Here is a 20,044-nt window from a genome sequence, read left to right on the forward strand (position 1 = left end):
TTGTTTTGTGTGCACTTGAGGTGAATTCTACATTTTGTTGTCCTTGAATGGAATACTGTAAATGCGAATAAGGTCAATTTGAGAAAAATAAAAGATGTTCTCTAATTTTGAGGAAACTATAGCAGATAGAGGTCAGGATCTATAAAAGGAAAGAATGAAAAATGAGAAAAGTAGAAATAACTATATTTTAATATTTACATATCTTCAGAAAACAATGGGATGTTTAATACAAAATGAGTAACATAGTAATGTGGCTTTCCTAATTTAAGTAAAAGGGAAATGTATATCAAGTATAGGGCAAAATCCAGAATATGGGGAAATGGAAGTAAATTACTTGCATTCTTTTTAACTGTACCTGAAGTAATATATTACTTGAAATTAGACTATGAAGGATGAAATATGTGTACTATAAACATTTTACTTAAGAATCTATCAGGCAATAAAATGTAATCACACAAAACATTTAATCAAAAACGAGGCCAAAATAATAGGAAAAGAGGAAACACAAAACACATAGGTCAAATAGAAAATAAACATAAATGTGGTATATTTAAGTGCAAATATATCACTAATAACATTAAATATAAGTGGCCTGAGTGACTCAACTAAAAGACAAAGGTTGTTGGGTCACCTGGGTGGCTGTCAGTTATGTGTCCACCTCTTAATTTCAACTCAGGTCATGATCTCAAAAACAACAACAACAAAAAAGGTTGTTAAATTAGATAAAAATAGACATGATAAAAATAAATATGACCTGGAGTTCCTGGGTGGCTCAGTTGCTTAATCATCTGAGTCTTGGTTTTGGCTCAGGTCATGATTTCACGGGTCATGGCATCAAGCCCTGCATCGGGCTCTGTGCTCAGTGGGGTGTCTGCTTAAGATTCTCTCTCTCCCTCTGCCCCTTCCCCCACTTGCTTGTTCACTCTCTCTTAAATAGATAAGTAAATCTTAAAAAAAAAAAAGTTTAAAAAATAAAATAAAATCAACAAATAAACACAACCGAACTATATTCCACCTATAAGAAACTCACTGTATAGAAACAAACTTACTAAAAAGAAAAGGATGGAAAAATATACCACGCTAATAATAATACCCAAAAAGCTGGTACGGCTCAGGAATAAAGAGGGCCATTTCAAGATGATCAAAGAAACAATTTATCAAAAAAAAAAAAGAGAGAGAGAGAGAGAGTGTAATCCTAAATGTTTATGTACTGAATAGACAAGATTCAAAATACATGGAGGGAAAACAAAACAAAACAAAACTGATAGACCTGGAAGGCAAAACAGACCAATCTATGATTACAAATATTTCAATATCTAATAATTGATAAAAGTACAAAGATGAAAGTCAGTGAGGATACTGTAGACTTACACAAAATTCTGATACTTAGTAAACATTCCACAAAGCAATGGCAGAATACATAGCTTTCTCAATTTTTCATAGATTGTTTACAAATATAGACTTTTTTTTGCCATAAAATTAAGTGACATATGAGCCAAATATAAAGCATTGATCTAGTTTTGATCTTATTTAGCATGAACCTACTGAAAATACCATGAGATGATTAAGGAAATTTAAATAGTTACTGAAATATTAAGGAATGATTGTTAACTTTATTGGCAATAAAACTGTGGCAGTGGTTTTATATTTTTTATTTTGTAGATACACAATGAAATACTTAAGGAGAATTTATATTGAAGTACCACCTAACAAGCATGTTTGTTTACTATTATTATTATTTTAATCTTCTGGTTTCCCTTAGCCTGTACTCAGAAGCCTGAAACCCAGAACTTCATGTCGACAGCTGACAGAGCTCTAAGAGAAGCTAGACATTTCTGTCCTGAGAAGTGAAATACAGTACTGTTCAGGTCACAGTGAGTGGGGGAATTCTCTTTTTTTTTTTAAATTTTCTTCTTTGTCCCAGTGCCTAGGCAATGCTGCAGCACCAGTGCCAACAATGCATGTAACATGGATACAAGCAGAACACTTCTCTTTGAATACAGGATCTCTGATCCCAGTAGTATGGGGAGCAAGCATTCCTGTTGGTCTTTTGTTTCACACTCTCTCATTGCTTGGAAGGGAGACAGACACAGTCATGGGAAGTGCACATCAGAGCAAAGTAACTAAAGTCCCAATTACTAGTAGGAAAACCAGGAAAAGACCCCCTAGGAACATGAAAAAGGTGCAGAGGTAGCTGAGATAAGTGAGCAATCCCATGAATTTGTGTATAAACTAGGTTCATATCTGGGCTGCAGATGCCTGAGTCTAAAAGTAAAGAGAATATCCAAATCTTTGAGAACAAAAGTATGCAGAAAACTGCCACAGAGAGTCCCAACCATCCACACTGATGCACGCGTGAGATAGATACCATTTTTATTTTTTTATTTTATTTTATTATGTTAATCACCATACATTACATCATTAGTTTTTGATGTAGTGTTCCATGATTCATTGTTTGCATATAACACCCAGTGTTCCATGCAGTAGGTGCCCTCTTTAATACCCATCACCAGGCTAACCCATCCCCCCACACCCCTCCCCTCTAGAACCCTCAGTTTGTTTCTCAGAGTCCATAGTCTCTCATGGTTTGTCTCCCTCTCCGATTCCCCTCCCCCACTTCATTCTTCCCTTCCTACTTTTTTTTTTTTTTAACATATAATGTATTATTTGTTTCAGAGGTACAGGTCTGTGAGTCATCAGTCTTACACAATTCACAGCACTCACTATAGCATATACCCTCCCCAATGTCCATCACCCAGCCGCCCCATCCCTCCCACCCCCCACCACTCCAGCAACACTCAGTTTGTTTCCTGAGATTAAGAATTCCTCATATCAGTGAGATCATATGATACATGTCTTTTTCTGATTGATTCATTTCGTTTAGCATAATACCCTCTAGTTCCATCCATGTCATTGCAAATGGCAAGATTTCATTTTTTTTGATGGTTGCATAATATTCCTTTGTATATATATACACACGTCTTCTTTATCCATTTATCTGTCGATGGACATCTTGGCTCTTTCCATAGTTTGGCTATTGTGGACATTGCTGCTATAAACACCAGGGTGCACGTACCCCTTTGGATCCCTACATTTGTATCTTTGGGGTAAATACCCAGTAGTGCAATTGCTGGATCGTATGGTAGCTCTATTTTCAACTTTTTGAGGAACCTCCATACTGTTTTCCAGAGTGGCTGCACCAGCTTCCATTCCCACCAACAGTGTAGGAGAGTTCCCCTTTCTCCACATCCCCGCCAACATCTGTCATTTCCTGACTTGTTAACTTTAGCCATTCTGACTGGTGTGAGGTGGTATCTCATTGAGGTTTTGATTTGGATTTCCCTGATGCCGAGCGATGTTGAGCACTTTTTCATGTGTCTATTGGCCATTTGGATGTCTTCTTTGGAAAAATGTCTGTTCATGTCTTCTGCCCAGTTCTTGATTGGATCATTTGTTCTTTGGGTGTTGAGTTTGATAAGTTCTTTATAGATTTTGGATACAAGTCCTTTATCTGATATGTCATTTGCAAATATCTACTCCCATTCTGTCAGCTGTCTTTTGGTTTTGTTGACTGTTTCCTTTGTTGTGCAAAAGCTTTTTATCTTGATGAGGTCCCAATAGTTCATTTTTGCCCTTGCTTCCCTTGCCTTTGGCGATGTTTCTAGGAAGAAGTTGCTGTGACTGAGGTTGAAGAGGTTGCTGCCTGTGTTCTCCTTTAGGATTTTGATGGACTCCTGTCTCACATTTAGGTCTTTCATCCATTTTGAGTTTATTTTTTGTGTGGTGTAAGGAAATGGTCCAGTTTCATTCTTCTGCATGTGGCCATCCAATTTTCCCAACACTACTTGTTGAAGAGACTGTCTTTTTTCCATTGGACATTCTTTCCTGCTTTGTCGAAGATGAGTTGATCATAAGAGTTGAGGGTCCATTTCTGGGCTCTCTATTCTGTCTCATTGATCTATGTGCCTGTTTTTGAGCCAGTCCCATACTGTCTTGATGATGACAGCTTTTTTTTTTTTTTTTAAGATTTTATTTATTTATTTGACAGAGAGAGACACAGAGAGAGAGGGAACACAAGCAAGGGGAGTGAGAGAGGGAAAAGCAGGCTTCCCGCGGAGCAGGGAGCCCAATGTGGGGCTCGATCCCAGGACCCTGAGATTATGACCTGAGCCGAAGGCAGACGCCTAATGACTGAGCCACCCAGGCGCCCCAGTGACAGCTTTGTAATAGAGCTTGAAGTACGGAATTGTGATGCCACCAGCTTTGCTTTTCTTTTTCAACATTCGTCTGGCTATCCGGGGTCTTTTCTGGTTCCATACAAATTTTAGGATTATTTGTTCCATTTCTTTGAAAAAAGTTGATGGTATTTTGATAGGAATTGCATTCAGTAAAGTGGCAGGATATAAAATCAATGCACAGAAATCAGTTGTATTCTGTACACCAACAACAAAACAGAAGAAAGAGAGATTAAGGAGTTGATCCCATTTACAACTGCACCATAAGATACAAAACCGTAAGATACTAGGAATAAATCTAACCAAAGAGGCAAAGTATCTGTACTCAGAAAAGTATAAAATACTCATGAAAGAAATTGAGGAAGACACAAAGAAATGGAAAAACTTTCCATGCTCATGGATTGGAAGAACAAATATTGTGAAGATGTCAATGCTACCTAGAGCAATCCACCCATTTTTATTTTAAATCAAATTGATGTAGAAAGCAAAACCCATAGGCGACAGGTAGGACTTATGGCTGAACCTAAGCAGGTCAGATACAAACTCAAAGATCATCTTTATCCATAGGATGTATTAAAAAGCTATTATTAATAATAGTGTTATTATTAATAGTATTAAAAAACCATACTATTCAGTTGACCAGAATATAATGCCACAACACTGTCTGACAAATAAAATAAAATGGAAAACCTTAATGTCTCAAAAAAAAAAAAAAAGGAAAAAAAAGACAGTTAACACAGGTCATTAAAATATATTTTCAAAACATGATGAAAAATGAAGAGGTTCATCTCAACAAAGTGGAACACCTACCAGCAAAATTAATAAACCATGCTTCCTTCTCTAAGTGCCCTCAGGCAGTAAGAAGCCAATGCTATGGGGGGGCTTGTTCCCAATTAAATTAAGGTCGTTAGTAAGGAAAGCAAGAATGGACAATGAGTAGTCCACTAGTAGTCTCTGCCACAATCCCTCCTATTCCCCAGTCGAGTGGTCCTATATTAAAGGTATTTGTATCTGTACACAGATGAAGGTATGAAGACAGTATTTTTTGCCATAAAATATACCATGTATACAAAAAAGTGTATGTATCATACATGTATGGATTAAAGCAAAAGTATTTCACTTGAACTATAACGCTATCGGTTCAAAAGATAATATTTTATGCATCATAACAAAGAAAAATGTTGCCAACTAATACAATGATTTCTTGTTACTGCAAATTTGTATTTCATACAAATAGAGCCTATCTCACTGAAGCTTTTACTTTCAGAAACTTGTAATGCCGTCTATGCATTATGGGGAGTTTTGAAGGTCTGAACAAAAAACCATTTGGAGGGCTCAATGTTAAGATCCTGGAAATGAGTCAGGATGATACACAATGAAGGTATCCCATAGACAATGAGGAAAGGAAGAGATTCTTAATTTTGACTCTCACTTAATTCACTCATGGATTCTGATTCAAAAGCCTACTGATCATATCATTCCTTGCCAAAAAAAAAAAAAAAAAGCCCACAACGAAGTACAAACTTCTAAGCATGGTATTTGAAGCGTGTGGCAATATGGACCCACCCATTGTAACCACCTTACCGTCTTCATGAGCATACTGTATTTCAGCCAAATACTGACTAGTGACTGTCTCTTGAATGTTTCCTCTTTTCCCCTGAGATGTGGTACTGGAAAAGCATTGCTCAAATTTTGCCCCATGCTGTAGTTTTTATACCCTTAATACAGCTCATCTCTCTACAGAGACTGTGAGCTCCCTATGGGCTTTGTTCACAGGCTGCACACCTCACCCTGCCCTGCCCAGAGCAGAGAATCTGACACACAGTACGCACAAAGTCAATGTTTACTTAAAAAGTAATGAATCAGGGGCATCTGGGTGGCTCAGCTGGTTGAGCATCCAACTCTTGGTTTTAGCTCAGGTCCTAACCTCAGGGTCAGGAGCTCAGAGATCTATCAGGCTCCATGCTCAGTGAGGAGTCTGCTTAGGATCCTCTCTCTCCCTCTCTTTGCTCCTCCCCTGCTTGCTCTCTCTAAAATAAATTTTTTTAAAAATAATGAATTATCAGATATTGTCCTATCAAACTGGAATGCCTTGAAATACAAAGGCCAAGTCAGATCCGTCCAAACTCAGTTAATTCTGTATTTGCTCATCTTTTTGTATCTTCCCACCTCTATAAACAGTGCTACTATCTACCCGTCAAGTCTAGAAAACCTGTGTGTCATTTCATATTCTCTATCATCCCTCACTCGTCTAATCGTTCACCACGTTCTAAGGGGTCTGTGCCCATGTCCCCTCTACATGCCTGTTGTTCAGGCCTTTTATCATCTCTCCCCTGCATGGCCAAAGTCCTAACTGGCTTCTCTGATTCCAGTTTTCCTGTACTCACTTATGCAGTGACCATTCTAAGCACAGGTGTGGTCAAATCACTCCTGTGCACCCCCATCTCTGCCTGAGCACATCTTGCTCCCTGCATCTCCTGCTCCAATTCCACTGAGCTGTGAGCTCCCTAAACTCACCCAGCTGTCTCCACGCTGAGACTCTATATCCTGTGTCTCTGCATGTACTCCCCACTCTGCCTAATCGTTTATATATACCAGTTATTATCATAGGGCATGTAGTAGGCATTTAATTGTTCCAAGAAATGAATAAATTGACCCACTTTAAGAAAATTATGTTTCCCTATCTTTGAAATGGGTGGGTGAACTGTGTTGACATTTGAGATCCATTCTAGTTGATATCCTTGAGTTCCACGAAAGGCTAACGTGCATTGCCTTGGAGACTAGGAGAAGCTGCACAAGAGTGGTCGGGACAAGGAAACCAATCTCTGGATTATGGTACCCTACCTGACCTAGTTCTAGACAAGCTCCTCCTCAATTTTTGAGATAACCTGAAAAACAAAATAGAACAAACCTAGTCAAAACAAGTATCACGTAGTGACAATATTTTGTTATATAAACACCAGTTTCCAATAAAAAGAGCTGGGACTCCCTGGAAAAGCAGTTGATTACAAAGCTGGGATAGGGAAAATATGACCTTGGAATATCTGGAAGCACCAGAAATGCTAAAAGACGGGACCTGTTGAAGGAACACAGGAAACAACATAAAGGAATTTGTACTGACCTTAGAATAATCAAAGCCAAAAAAAAAAAAAAAAGTTGATTATAACCCATAGAATAAATATCCATGTCATAAATAAATAATTGAATAAAAACATAAATGAGTGAGAAAGGATACTTCTTCCTAATAGTGGATTCCAATTCATATAGCCAGAGGGAATCAGGGAAACATAAAATCATTAGGCAAACACCACAAGAATAACTGGTGCAGACAAAATCCACCAATGAATGCTAAAAGTGGGGGGCAAACAATTGGTTTTTGCAAAGAAATAACCAGTAAATGCAGTGTGGGATCCTGGAACCAAAATGCCAATGCAATTCAAATGTTTCTCCCCTGGCTCTGACAGAGTGTTACTATGAGAACAGGCTGGAGGAGAAATATACAGAAACTGTATGATTGTTTGGCAATTTTTCCACAAGTTTGAATTTTTTTTTAAGAGTACTCACATTCTTGTCTTTTGAATTAGTGATTAGAATAATTCCCAAATGCTGAGGAAGAACACAGGTTAGCTGCAAGAAAGACAAATTGAAATCCTCACTGTACACTCATCAGTGTGTGTGTGTCTTTGTCCAAGTCACTCATGTCCTCTGAACCCCCATTTCCTTCCTCTGTAAAACTAAGATCAATAGGACTTTATTGTTTCTGGTTGTGAGACCCAGATGTGTCCACACAGGACCAGCACAGAGGAAGAAACAGGACTTGCAGTTTCCTTCCTGAGGTGCCATGCACATCCCTGTCCTCTCAGAGCTCACAGTTCAGAGGGAAACGGCCAGACCACATCCAACTCACACATCCGACTTTCTGACTGTACTGCTCGTTTGCCTGTGCCATCCAGGATTTAGCACATACGGTGCTCTGCAGCAAGTGAAAAGGATGAGCAAAGGAGTGTGCAACCCTTTCTACTGGACTGCCAACTCCTTGGGGAGAGAGCTAGGGTTTCACTCATCCCGATTCACCACATGCACCTGAGTACTGGGCATCTGAAAATGGAACAATGAATTAAGGCCAATAGAAAGCAGGGAGGGAGAGAAATCTGGCCACCCACCTGGACCCCTTTTGGGTGAGGCTGAGGTTTATGTGTTCCTGGAGTAGGGAGCCATATCCTCGCTCCTTTAGGCTGCTCTGGTTCTCTCTTTTATCTCCCCGAGGGGTTCCATGTGATTTCAGGAATGATTTGTTTTCCCACATCCTATTAAGATGGTAAAGCCTTTCAGTGGGAGTTCTCTCCTTTTCCTTACTCTTCCTTGGGGCTTCAGCCTGGACTGGGGAGACTCTCTGGCCTCCATCCTGTTTGCTCATGTTGCCTTCACTCTGAAAGGCCGAGACGGAGGGTCCCATTTCTGGACTTTCCGTGCTGTCTGTAACAGGTCTGCTGATTGCCTCCCCTCCTTCAACCACACTCATGCTGCCCTGGAGAGTTACTGTTGCCCCTGGTTCTGCCCTTTGGACGGGCCCTGCAGGTGCCTGGACTGGGACAGACGGTGTGTTCCTACGCATACAGTATGAAGCGTATTGTCGGTTTCTTTCCACACCAGTATAAGCCAGAGAGGTGGCCCCAGACACATCAGCGACCATGAAAAGGCTCCTGATGTTGACCTGATCTTGATCCCCTTCTCCATGGAGCTCCATGGCCTGTGCCGAGGGGAGAAACATGGAAGTAGAGAAGAAAGTAAGTGAGACTAGAAGGGGTTGTCACTTGCCTTCTTGAAGCTGAACTACTCCAGAGCTTATAACTGGGAGAAACTTTGAGGTCATCAAGTCCAGTGGATGTAGGAATCCCCTCTACGGCACCCCCACGATGGTCACTCAAGTTTTACGTGGACAGCTCCAGTGCCAGGAGAGCACTGTGGCCATTCAGGGAGCATCCTCGCACTTCTATTTTATACACTTGTCTTAGCATTTCTGCAAAACAGAGTCCCAGGAGTGAGACTGCTGGCCAAGAGCTATGCTTTTACATTCTCCTATTCAGGAACAAACTGCGCACATGTGCACAAAGCATGCCACAGATGCACAGAAAAATCAGTGCGCGGCTCCAGTTAAGGAAGGACTTTTCATACTTGGAAGTGTCCCCCAACAGATCGGACCACCTGGGTTGTAGTAGCAATTGTCCCAGAGTGGCCTGGGCAGTGGGGATGCTGTTGAGGGCATTAGAACATTGGCTATGAGAGCAGAGGAGCCAACATCTAAGGGGCCACGGATATTCAGAAGCACTTGTGGCCTTTCCAGTGTGGCAAGGTCTCTGCATGGTGCCTTATTTGGCCTGAGTTCTTCCAAATGCAATGCCTTCTCCTGGTGAGCCTCAGAGAGCAGCCTGGAAAAGCCTCAGCTGCTCTTCCAAATCACCCTGGCCCCATCTCCAAGAGTCTATGCAAAGGCTTACTGCTGGGCTCTTCCTGTCCTCTGCCTCCAACCCAGGTATGGAGACCATGTCACCAGCAGGTTGGGCCTGGGTCCCACTGTAAGCCTCCACTGGCGGTCTCAGCAGGTACACTAAGTCTTCCCAGCATGCAAACAGATCTTGTCTCACATCTGAAGGAAGGCACAGTTGTAGGTAAAAAGAGCGCCCAGTGGCAAGCTTCAAGTGGAACTGTTTTTTCTCATGATTATAGATGGATAACTTGACAAACTTCAAAGGAAGCAGCCTGTTGGGGAGCAAAGAAGTGGGGGATTAGGTTGAGACAAATGGGAAGGAAGAGGGAGGGAGTCCTTTGGCCCAGTCTGAATCTATTTCTCTGCTAAAGGATTTGCCAAATCCTGTCTGCTTGACCTCAGCTCTCATGTCCACCTCCTCATCGCTGATAAGTGCAGTCTTAATTTGGAGTACAGCACTTAGCTCGTTGGACCTCATGCAACACCACGATGGCTCCTGACCACCTACAAGACCGCCCCCCACTCTGCCATGCACGGCCTGCAACTATGTGTCTCCAACTTTCTTCCTGGTCTTATTCCCACAACCCTTCTTCTATAATCGATAGCCACTTTCCCCACAAAGGTGTCTGATTTCTCCTCCTCTGAAACCACACCACAGTTGCTGGTCATGCTGTGGAGGGCGCTCTCACTCTGGGCTCTGTGTCATGGTGAATCATGTGCTTGATGGTCTTGCCCCTTCTGCATACGTCCTACAGGCAGGGACTAAAATTCCCGGACTCGCCTGGTCAGCTCCAATCTCTCTGTCGACCTGAGGTCCTTTCTCTGGGCATCTTGGTCATTTCTGGCCCTGACTGCACAGCTCACAGCTGGCTGTGCCAGCAGCATGGCATCGGGCATTGTGAGGTGGCGGCTGGTATACGCAACGCCCACCGTCACCATCTGCACAGCGTTGTGCACATCAATCACTTCTCCTCTTCTGTTGATCTGTTGTTGGAAGAAAGAGGAAAGCGGCATCGTCTTACGTCCTATTGGTCCTCCTCTGCTCCGCTCCTAAATAAAGTGGCCACCACAGTTCTTGGTGTGCGGCAAAAACTCAGCGGGCTATGGTTCAAGCCGCGTACCATACCAACAGAACGGATTCGTATCTCCCTCTCCAATCTGAGCTCTCATAGGAGCCAGACTCCCCTTCCTCAACGTGCCTGTGGTCAGATGCTTTGTACTAGAGGTACCTGTGTTCACCATTAAAATAGTAAGTCGGCAGGCGCAGCCGAAGACCCAGCAATTCAGCCTCGGAAACGTGCTCTGCATTGACTTGCACATGCCCCGATGTGATGGACAAAGTTGTGCATCACCAGATTTTCAGTCACAAGAGACCACGCACGATGCAAGTACTTCCCAGTAAGTGTTTGAGTAAACAAATGTAGTTTTTTTTGGCAAAATGGACATTTTATTAAAACTAAAAACAGCTTTTTTGCCTAAAAAATACCAATGCAAAAAACCATGAAATGCAAAGGGATCATTCTGGACTCAAGGAGTAAAAAGGTGTGACGATCAAGTGTAAAACATGATCCCGGATGGGGAAATACAGCTATTAAGAACATTATTGGGACAACTGAGAAAATGTAAACGCTCACTAGTATGATAGCATTCTATCAACAGCAAATTTCATGAAATTGTGCCGTGGTTACATAGGCAAATGTCCAAGTTCTTAGAAGACATATGAAGAATTTAAAGATAAAGGGGCATAATGCTAGTCACTTACACCTAACTCTCCAATAGTTGAACGAGAATCATCATCTACGTCTCGTGTCTGTGTGAGTTTACTGGCTCTGAATCCCGCCTACACATTTCAATAAACTGGGAGCTCTGCAGCGCCCTGCTGCCCAGAGTGTCCAGGTCATTACACCACAATCCTGGGAGTGGGTCCTGGGCATCAGTGTTTTCTACACTTTCTAGGTTATTCCAAGGAACAGCCAAGGTTGAGAATCGGTGACAGAAGTACAGTCGTGGAGCTCCTGGTTGATTCGCAGGGGTCTACTCTCACCTACTCTTCTTGCTGTCACACTTACGAGGTGTGTGGTTGCTCACACCAAAAGTCTGGTTCGCACTGCTATGCCCCAACCCACACCATCATCCTGAAAGCCGTGTGGAGTAGAAACTCCCTGAGCTGAAGGCCCGAAAGCAGGGGCCTCAGCCACTTGACGGCCTGGGAAAGTCACCTCACTCCCTGGAACTCAGTTTGCTCCTGAGTAAAATGGGGATCTTTGTTCTGCCTACGTAAGCGGGCTGTTGTGAGGCTGACAGGAAATGGACACCCAATTGCTTTGGATACTGGAGAGAACCATATAAATATGGTTTCAGGATATCTGGAGCCTCAAGTTTCTACAAAACACACTGAGGGAGAAAAAGCAAGCTGCAAATGGCCGAACCAGTAGGACATCATGTCGCAAGTCCACACGTCCAACCCAAGACCGTATTGCACCTCCAAGAGTCATAAAACGTGTGTACCTACACACGAAGGGACAAAACCTGCATGAGAATAATGACCACACTTGGGGCAGTGGTAGCTGAGGAGAAAGGGAAATGCAAGAAGGGAAGTGTGTCCAGAAAGATTAAACCACATTCATGTTTTTCCTCCAAAAAATATTACATCTGAGGCAAGTATGGCAAAGGGCAGCCACCTGATAAAACTGGGTGGATAAATCAGGAAGTATAAAAACAAAACAAAACCATTGTTGCTTTCCTCTACCCGGTTGCAATGTCACCGAAGACATCTTTGCACACTCAGCACATGATAGGTCTTCGATCAGTTGTTGTGGGAAGAAAAGAATGAACGGGAGGAAAGAAGGGGGGAACTACACACATGAATCGGGGAGAAGGGGGGAGAAGGGGGAACCAGACGCATGAGTCGGGGAGAAGGGGGGACCAGACGCATGAGTCGGGGAGAAGGGGGGGCCAGGCGCATGAGTCGGGGAGAAGGGGGGGCCAGGCGCATGAGTCGGGGAGAAGGGGGGGCCAGGCGCATGAATCGGGGAGAAGGGGGGGCCAGGCGCATGAGTGGGGGAAGGGGGGGCCAGGCGCACGAGTCGGGGGAAGGGGGGGCCAGGCGCACGAGTCGGGGGAAGGGGGGGCCAGGCGCACGAGTCGGGGGAAGGGGGGGCCAGGCGCACGAGTCGGGGGGAAGGGGGGGCCAGACGCACGAGTCCGGGGAAGGGGGGGCCAGACGCACGAGTCGGGGAGAAGAGGGGCCAGACGCACGAGTCGGGGAGAAGGGGGGGCCAGACGCATGAGTCGGGGAGAAGGGGGGACCAGACGCACGAGTCGGGGGAAGGGGGAGGATGGGTGATTCACCTGGATAAAGTCGCTCTCAAACACGGGCACGTCCTTCAGCAGCAGGTACTCCCCCTTGCCCAGGAGCTGCTGCAGCTTTCCCACAGAGCTGCAGAACATGGGAAGAATGCGGCAGCTCTGAGCGCTGTCGTCTGGTGACTCCATGCCGCTCTCCGCGCTCCCTTGCGCTAAGTCACCTGACAAGAGGAGCAGGTTATTTCGTCCCTGTCACTTAGAATGTCTCCCTAGCACCGCCGCACAACACACACAGCCTGCCACGGTGTGACTCAGACACGGGCCCTCCGCGGACACGGCCCGCCCGGGGTTAGTTGGCAGTGAGCAGGCAGTGCCCGCGGGGGGCTGGAGGGAGGCGCCCCTCCTCTCGGCTGAGCTAGAGCAGCACCAGGATAAGCGCACAGCTCGGTGCTCGGTGCAGCCAGAGCGGGGCCCGTACCCTCGCTCCCCAGCCAGCCTGTGCAGGGAACAACCTCTACACCCCCTGCAGATGCCCTGCTGACTCCTGCCTCAGGCTCCAGATGTTCACCCCCACCCCCGCCCACGCCCACGGCAGTTCCCCACTTTCACCACGGATTCACCGCACCCAGGAAAGTGGCCACCACTTCTAAGCAAGACAAACCACCGGATCTGAGCTTTCCACGTGCTCTACCTTCCGGACGGCTTTCCATCTGCACCACTGCCCCTCCCTGCTCCCTGGTCAGGGCCAGGGTCGGCCCCTCCCTGACCCCGGCCAGGTCCCCACTCGGATCCAGAGCGCCCACGTCCCAGGCAGGTCCGTGCTGAACGGCCTTCCTGCACTCGCCCCGGGGGTTCCCACCCTGAGTCCGGTCCTGGTGAGGTTCTCCCCCGCCCTCTCCAGGGCTCTCCCCTCGGGCTCTCCGCGAGGCGAGGGTCAGGCGCACTCAACCCTGGTCTAGGTCGTGGTCTGGGCGCCGCTACCCCGCTGTCACTGCCCCGCGCAGGGCACCCCCTCCCTGGGCCCCGCAGGACTGACCCCTGCGCCTCCGGGTGGGCACAGCCAGGCTGCACCAGACCCCACCTCGGGGGCCGAGGTGCAGCGGCCGCCCCCGCTGCCTCGGCGCCCCCACCCTCCCCCTGAACACGCTCCCCACCCGCGTGTCCCGGGAAGCCCCGTCTCCCCGCCGCCGCGCAGGCTGCCTTTCAACTCTGTCCATTGTGACCTGGAGCAGTCACACAACACTGTGTCCTCATCCCCACAGCCGACCCCTCCGAGAGCGACAGCACTCCGCACAAACACCGCCGACCCACGACGTAAACCGCAGCAGAAGATGCGCAGACGCAGTCGGTGCCCCCTCAGGGAGAGGGCAGCCCTCCGCGGACGGACACGGAGAGCGCATGCGCGGGCACTACCCGCACCACGTCCGTACGCTCCTCTGGTAAGGGCACGACAGGAGGCGGGCCAGCAGGAGCGCAAGCGCAGTCACTGCCTACCTGGAGCCGGACGGCCAGAGAGCGGTAGGTCCGGGGCGCATGCGCACAAGGACACTGCACAAGAAACGGGTCTGATGGTTGGAGCTGGAGGGAGCTGGACCGGGAACGGGAGCCTTCCTGGCTTTACGGAGAAGGTGGCGGGAGGGTGCTCCGCCCGTCGTTGTCTCCTGCTAGTTCCCATCTCCTGGCATGGTGCGCTCAGACTGCAGCAGGAGACTAAAGTCGGCCTCTGGGACCATCCCAAGTAAGCTAAAGGAAATCTCAGAAACAGGAGAACCAGAAAACCAGTAAAGTGACAGCGTGCAAGCAGTGTTTTTGAACAATCAGATATGATAGAAAAATAACGAATTAGGATGACTTCAGGGCCTTTCTGGTGTCTTTGTGGAAATCAAAACCCTTAATTTTTACAAACAACAAATTTTACCTTGTGAAGAGCAAGTATTTGGGAGAACTGCTGGCAAGAACTCATAGCCCTTGTCCATTTTTTTTTTATTTTAAAGAAAAACAATTGGCTTTATTTTTTAACACAGTTTTAGATTTACAGAATTGAGAAAATAGTTCAGAGAGTTCCATATATCTCCCCTCTCAGATTTCGCTCCGTTATTAGCATCATTCTGTAGTGTGGTGTATTTGATTTATGAATCAATATTGCTATATTATTATTAACTAAAGTCCACAGTTTATATTAGATTCACTCTCTGTGTTGTACAGATTACTGGGTTTTGACAAATGCATGTCATATGCCCATCACTACACTGTCATACGGAATAGTTCCATGCCCTAAAAATCCTGTGCTTCAAATATTTATTTTTCCCCTTAGCCCTGAGCTCTTGGTGATCATTGATATATATGTATATATATATATTTTTTTGATCATTGGTATTTTTAACGTCTCTGTGGTTTTTCTTTGTCCAGAATGTCATATCATTGGGATCCTTACAGTATTTAGCCTTTTTGGAGTAGCTTCTTTTCAATTAGCAGTATGCATTTTAGTTTCTTATTCTTCTTTTTCTTATTATGTTATGTTAGTCACCATATAATACATCATTAGTGTTTGATGTGGTGATCCTCGATCCATTGTTTTCGTATAACGCCCAGTGCTCCATGCAGTACGTGCCCTCCTTAATACCCATCACCAGGCTAACCCATCACCCCACCCCGATCCCCTCTAGAACCCTCAGTTTCTTTCTCAGAGTCCATAGTCTCTCATGGTTCATCTCTCCTTCCGATTTCCCCCCTTCATTTTTCCCTTCCTTCTCCTAATGTCCTCCATGCTATTCCTTATGTTCCACAAATAAGTGAAACCATATGATAACTGTCTGTCTCTGCTTATTTCACTTTGCATAATCTCCTCCAGTCCCATCCATGTTGATGTAAAAGTTGGGTATTCATCCTTTCTGATGGCTGAGTAATATTCCATTGTATATATGGACCACATCTTCTTTATCCATTCATCTGTTGAAGGACATCTAGGCTCTTTCCACAGTTTGGCTATTGTGGACATTGCTGCTATGAACATTGGGGTGCATATGGCCCTTCTTTTCACTATGTCTGTGTCTTTGGGGTAAATACCCAGTAGTGCAATTGCTGGGTCACAGGGTAGCTCTATTTTTAAATTTTTGAGGAACCTCCACACTGTTTTCCAAAGTGGCTGTACCAACTTGCATTCCCACCAACAGTGTAAGAGGGTTCCCCTTTCTCCACAACTTCTCCAACATTTGTTGTTTCTTTCCTTGTCCATTTTTGCCATTCTAACTGGTGTAAGGTGGTATGTCAATGTGGTTTTGATTTGGATTTCCCTGATGGCTAATGATGAACCTTTTTTCATGTGTCTGTTAGCCACTTGTATGTTTTCTTCAGAGAAGTGTCTTTTCATATCTTCTGCCCACTTTTTGACTTGATTATTTGTTTTTTGGGTGTTGAGTTTGAGAAGTTCTTTATAGATCTTGGATACCAGCCCTTTATCTGTAGTGTCATTTGCAAATATCTTCTGCCATTCTGTGGGTTGCCTCTTTGTTTTGTTGACTGTTTCCTTTGCTGTGCAGAAGCCTTTTATCTTGATGAAGTCCCAAAAGTTCATTTTTGCTTTTGATTCACTAGCTTTTGGAGATGAATCTTGAAAGAAGTTGCTGTGGCTGATGTCAAAGAGGTTACTGCCTATGTTCTCCTCTAGGATTTTGATGGATTCCTGTCTCACATTGAGGTCTTTCATCCACTTTGAGTTTATCTTTGTGAATGGTGTTAGAGAATGGTCGAGTTTCATTCTTCTGCATGTGGCTGTCCAATTTTCCCAGCACCATTTATTGAGGAGACTGTCTTTTTTCCATTGCTTGTTTTTTCCTGCTTTGTCAAAGATTATTTGACCATAGAGTTGAGGGTCCATATCTGGGTTCTCTATTCTGTTCCATTGGTCTATATGTCTGTTTTTGTGCCAGTACCATGCTCTGTTGATGATCACAGCTTTGTAATATAGCTTGAAATCGGGCAACGTGATGCCCCCAGTTTTGTATTTCTTTTTCAACATTTCCTTGGTGATTCGGGGTCTTTTCTGGTTCCATACAAATTTTAGGATTGTTTGTTCCAACACTTTGAAAAATGACATTGTAATTTTGATTGGGATGGCATTGAAGGTATAGAATGCTCTGGGTAGCATAGACATTTTAAAAATGTTTATTCTTCTGATCCATGAGCATGGTATATTATTCCATCTTTTTGTCTCTTCTTCAATTTCTTTCATGAGTGCTCTGTAGTTCCTAGAGTATAGATCCTTTACCTCTTTGGTTAGGTTTATTCCAAGGTATCTTATGGTTTTGGGTGCTATTGTAAATGGAATTGTTTCCCTAATTTCTCTTTCTACGGTTGCATTGTTAGTGTATAAAAAATCAACTGATTTCTGTGCATTGATTTTGTATCCTGCCACATGACTGAATTGCTGTATGAGTTCTAGTAATTTGGGGGTGGAGTCTTTTGGGTTTTCCACATAAAGTATCATGTCGTCTGCGAAAAGAGAGAGTTTGACTTCTTCTTTGCCAATTTGAATACCTTTTATTTCTTTTTGTTGTCTGATTGCTGTTGCTAGGACTTCTAGTACTATGTTGAACAACAGTGGTGAGAGTGGGCACCCTTGGCGTGTTCCTGATCTTAAGGGAAAGGCTCTCAGCTTTTGCCCATTGAGGATGATATTCGCTGTGGGTTTTTCATAGATGGATTTTATGAACTTGAGGAATGTCCCCTCTATCCCTATACTCTGAAGAGTTTTAATCAGGAAAGGATGTTGTATTTTGTCAAATGCTTTTTCTGCATCAATTGAGAGGACCAGATGGTTCTTCTCTCTCCTCTTATTAATGTGTTCTATCACATTGATTGATTTGCGAATGTTGAACCACCCTTGCATCCTGGGGATAAATCCCACTTGGTCGTGGTGGATGATCCTTTTAATGTATTGTTGGATCCTATTAGCTAAGATTTTGTTGAGGATTTTGGAATCCATATTCATCAAGGATATCGGTCTGAAATGCTCCTTTTTGATGGGGTCTTTTCCTGGTTTGGGGATTAAGGTAATGCTGGCCTCATTGAATGTGTTTGGAAGTTTTCCTTCTGGTTCTATTTTTTGAAACAGCTTCCATAGAATAGGTATTATTTCTTCTTTGACTGTTTGGTAGAATTCCCCAGGGAATCCATCAGGCCCTGGACTCTTGTTTTTGGGAGGTTTTTGATCACTGCTTCAATCTCGTTACTGGTTATTGGCCTATTCAGGTTGTCAATTTCTTCCTGTTTCAGTCTTGGCAGCTTATAGGTTTCCAGGAAGGCCTTCATTTCATCCAGATTGCTCAGTTTATTGGCATATAGTTGTTGATAATAATTTCTAATAATTGTTTCTATTTCCTTGGTGTTAGTCGTGATCTCTCCCCTTTCATTCATAATTTTATTAATTTGCCTCCTTTCTCTTTTCCTTTGGATAAGTCTGGCCAGTGGTTTATCGATCTTATTAATTCTTTCAAAGAATCAACTTCTAGTTTCGTTGATCTGATCTACTGTGTTTCTGGTTTCTAATTCATTGATCTCTGCTCTAATTAATTATTTCTCTTCTAATGTGTGGCTTAGGCATCATTTGTTGCTTTTTCTCTAGTTCTTTAAGGTGTAGAGTTAGTTGTTGAATTTGGGATTTTTCTATTTTTTTGAGTGAGGCTTGGATGGCTATGTATTTCCCCCTTAGGACCGCCTTTGCAGTATCCCATAGGTTTTGGACCCATGTGTTTTCATTCTCATTGATTTCCATGAATTGTTTAAGTTCGTCTTTGATTTCCTGGTTGACCCAAACATTCTTGAGCAGAACGGTCTTTAGCTTCCAAGTGTTTGAATTTCTGCCAAATTTTTTCTTGTGATTGAGTTCCAGTTTTAAAGCACTGTGGTCTGAAAATATGCAGGAAATAATCTCAATCTTTTGGTATCAGTTGAGACCTGATTTGTGACCCAGTATGTGGTCTATTCTGGAGAAAGTTCCATGTGTGCTCGAGAAGAATGAGTATTCTGTTGTTTTAGGGTGGAATGTTCTGTATGTATCTATGAGGTCCATCTGGTGCAATGTATCATTCAAAGTTCTTGTTTCCTTGTTAATTTTCTGCTTAGATGATCTGTCCATTGCTGAGAGTGGAGTATTGAGGTCTCCTACAGTTAACGTATTGTTATCAATATGACTCTTTATTTTGGTTAACAGTTGGCTTATGTAGATGACTGCTCCCATGTTGGGAGCATAGATATTTACAATTGTTAGATCTTCTTGTTGGATAGACCCTTTAAGAATGATATAGTGTCCGTCTGTGTCTCTAATTACAGACTTTATTTTAAAATCTAATTTGTCTGATATAAGAATTGTTACCCCAGCTTTCTTTTGAGGTCCGCTGGCATGGAAGATGGATCTCCATCCCTTCACTTTCAGTTTGGATGTATCTTTAGGTTCAAAATGAGTCTCTTGTAGGCAGCATATGGATGGGTCCTGTCTTTTTATCTAATCTGCAACCCTGCGCCGTTTTATGGGAGCATTAAGGCATTCACATTGAGAGTGATTATTGAAAGATATGAATTAATTTTCATCATGTTGCCTGTGAAGACGTTGTTTTTATAGATTGTCCCTGTAAATTTCTGTTGTATATCACTCTTGGGGTCTTTCTCCTTTTATAGAACCCCCCTTAATATTTCTTGCAGGACCGGCTTAGTGGTCACATATTCTTTCAGTTTCTGCTGGTCTTGGAAGCTCTGCATCTCCATCCATTCTAAATGACAGCCTTGCCGGATAAAGTATTCTTGGCTGCATGTTCTTCTCATTTAGTACCCCGAATATGTCTTGCCAGGCCTTTCTGGCTTGCCAGGTCTCTGTGGATAGGTCTGACGTTATTCTCATGTTCCTCCCTCAGTACGTAAGGAATGTCTTCCCCCTAACTGCCCTTAAGATGGTTTCCTTGGTTCTAAGATTTGCAAGTTTTACTATTACATGCTGGGGTGTTGGCCTGTTTTCCTTGAT

General features: G+C 43.9%; 1 protein-coding gene across 6 annotated transcripts; it reads right to left on the reverse strand.

Moving 5' to 3' along the window:
• Positions 1-2,356: 2,356 nt before the first annotated feature.
• LOC118527721 (Golgi-associated RAB2 interactor protein 6-like) lies at positions 2,357-14,844 on the reverse strand. 6 transcript variants are annotated; one of them, XM_078067699.1, is made up of 7 exons: positions 14,253-14,429; positions 13,075-13,250; positions 10,505-10,707; positions 9,734-9,995; positions 8,399-8,985; positions 7,080-7,123; positions 2,357-4,433 (listed from the first exon to the last, which is right to left on the reverse strand). In XM_078067699.1, exons 1-7 carry the CDS (start codon positions 14,281-14,283, stop codon positions 4,423-4,425), a joined length of 1,314 nt encoding a protein of 437 aa, XP_077923825.1. In that variant the 5' UTR covers positions 14,284-14,429; the 3' UTR covers positions 2,357-4,422. The 6 variants fall into 6 exon arrangements, with proteins under 6 accessions (XP_077923825.1, XP_077923822.1, XP_077923820.1 ...); XM_078067696.1 differs by having other exon boundaries at positions 2,357-7,311; positions 14,328-14,844; XM_078067694.1 differs by having other exon boundaries at positions 2,357-7,311; positions 14,253-14,430.
• Between the last annotated feature and the right edge of the window lie 5,200 nt (positions 14,845-20,044).

This window comes from Halichoerus grypus, chromosome 2, assembly GCF_964656455.1.
Source record: "Halichoerus grypus chromosome 2, mHalGry1.hap1.1, whole genome shotgun sequence".
In the NCBI taxonomy this organism is placed as follows: domain Eukaryota; kingdom Metazoa; phylum Chordata; class Mammalia; order Carnivora; family Phocidae; genus Halichoerus; species Halichoerus grypus.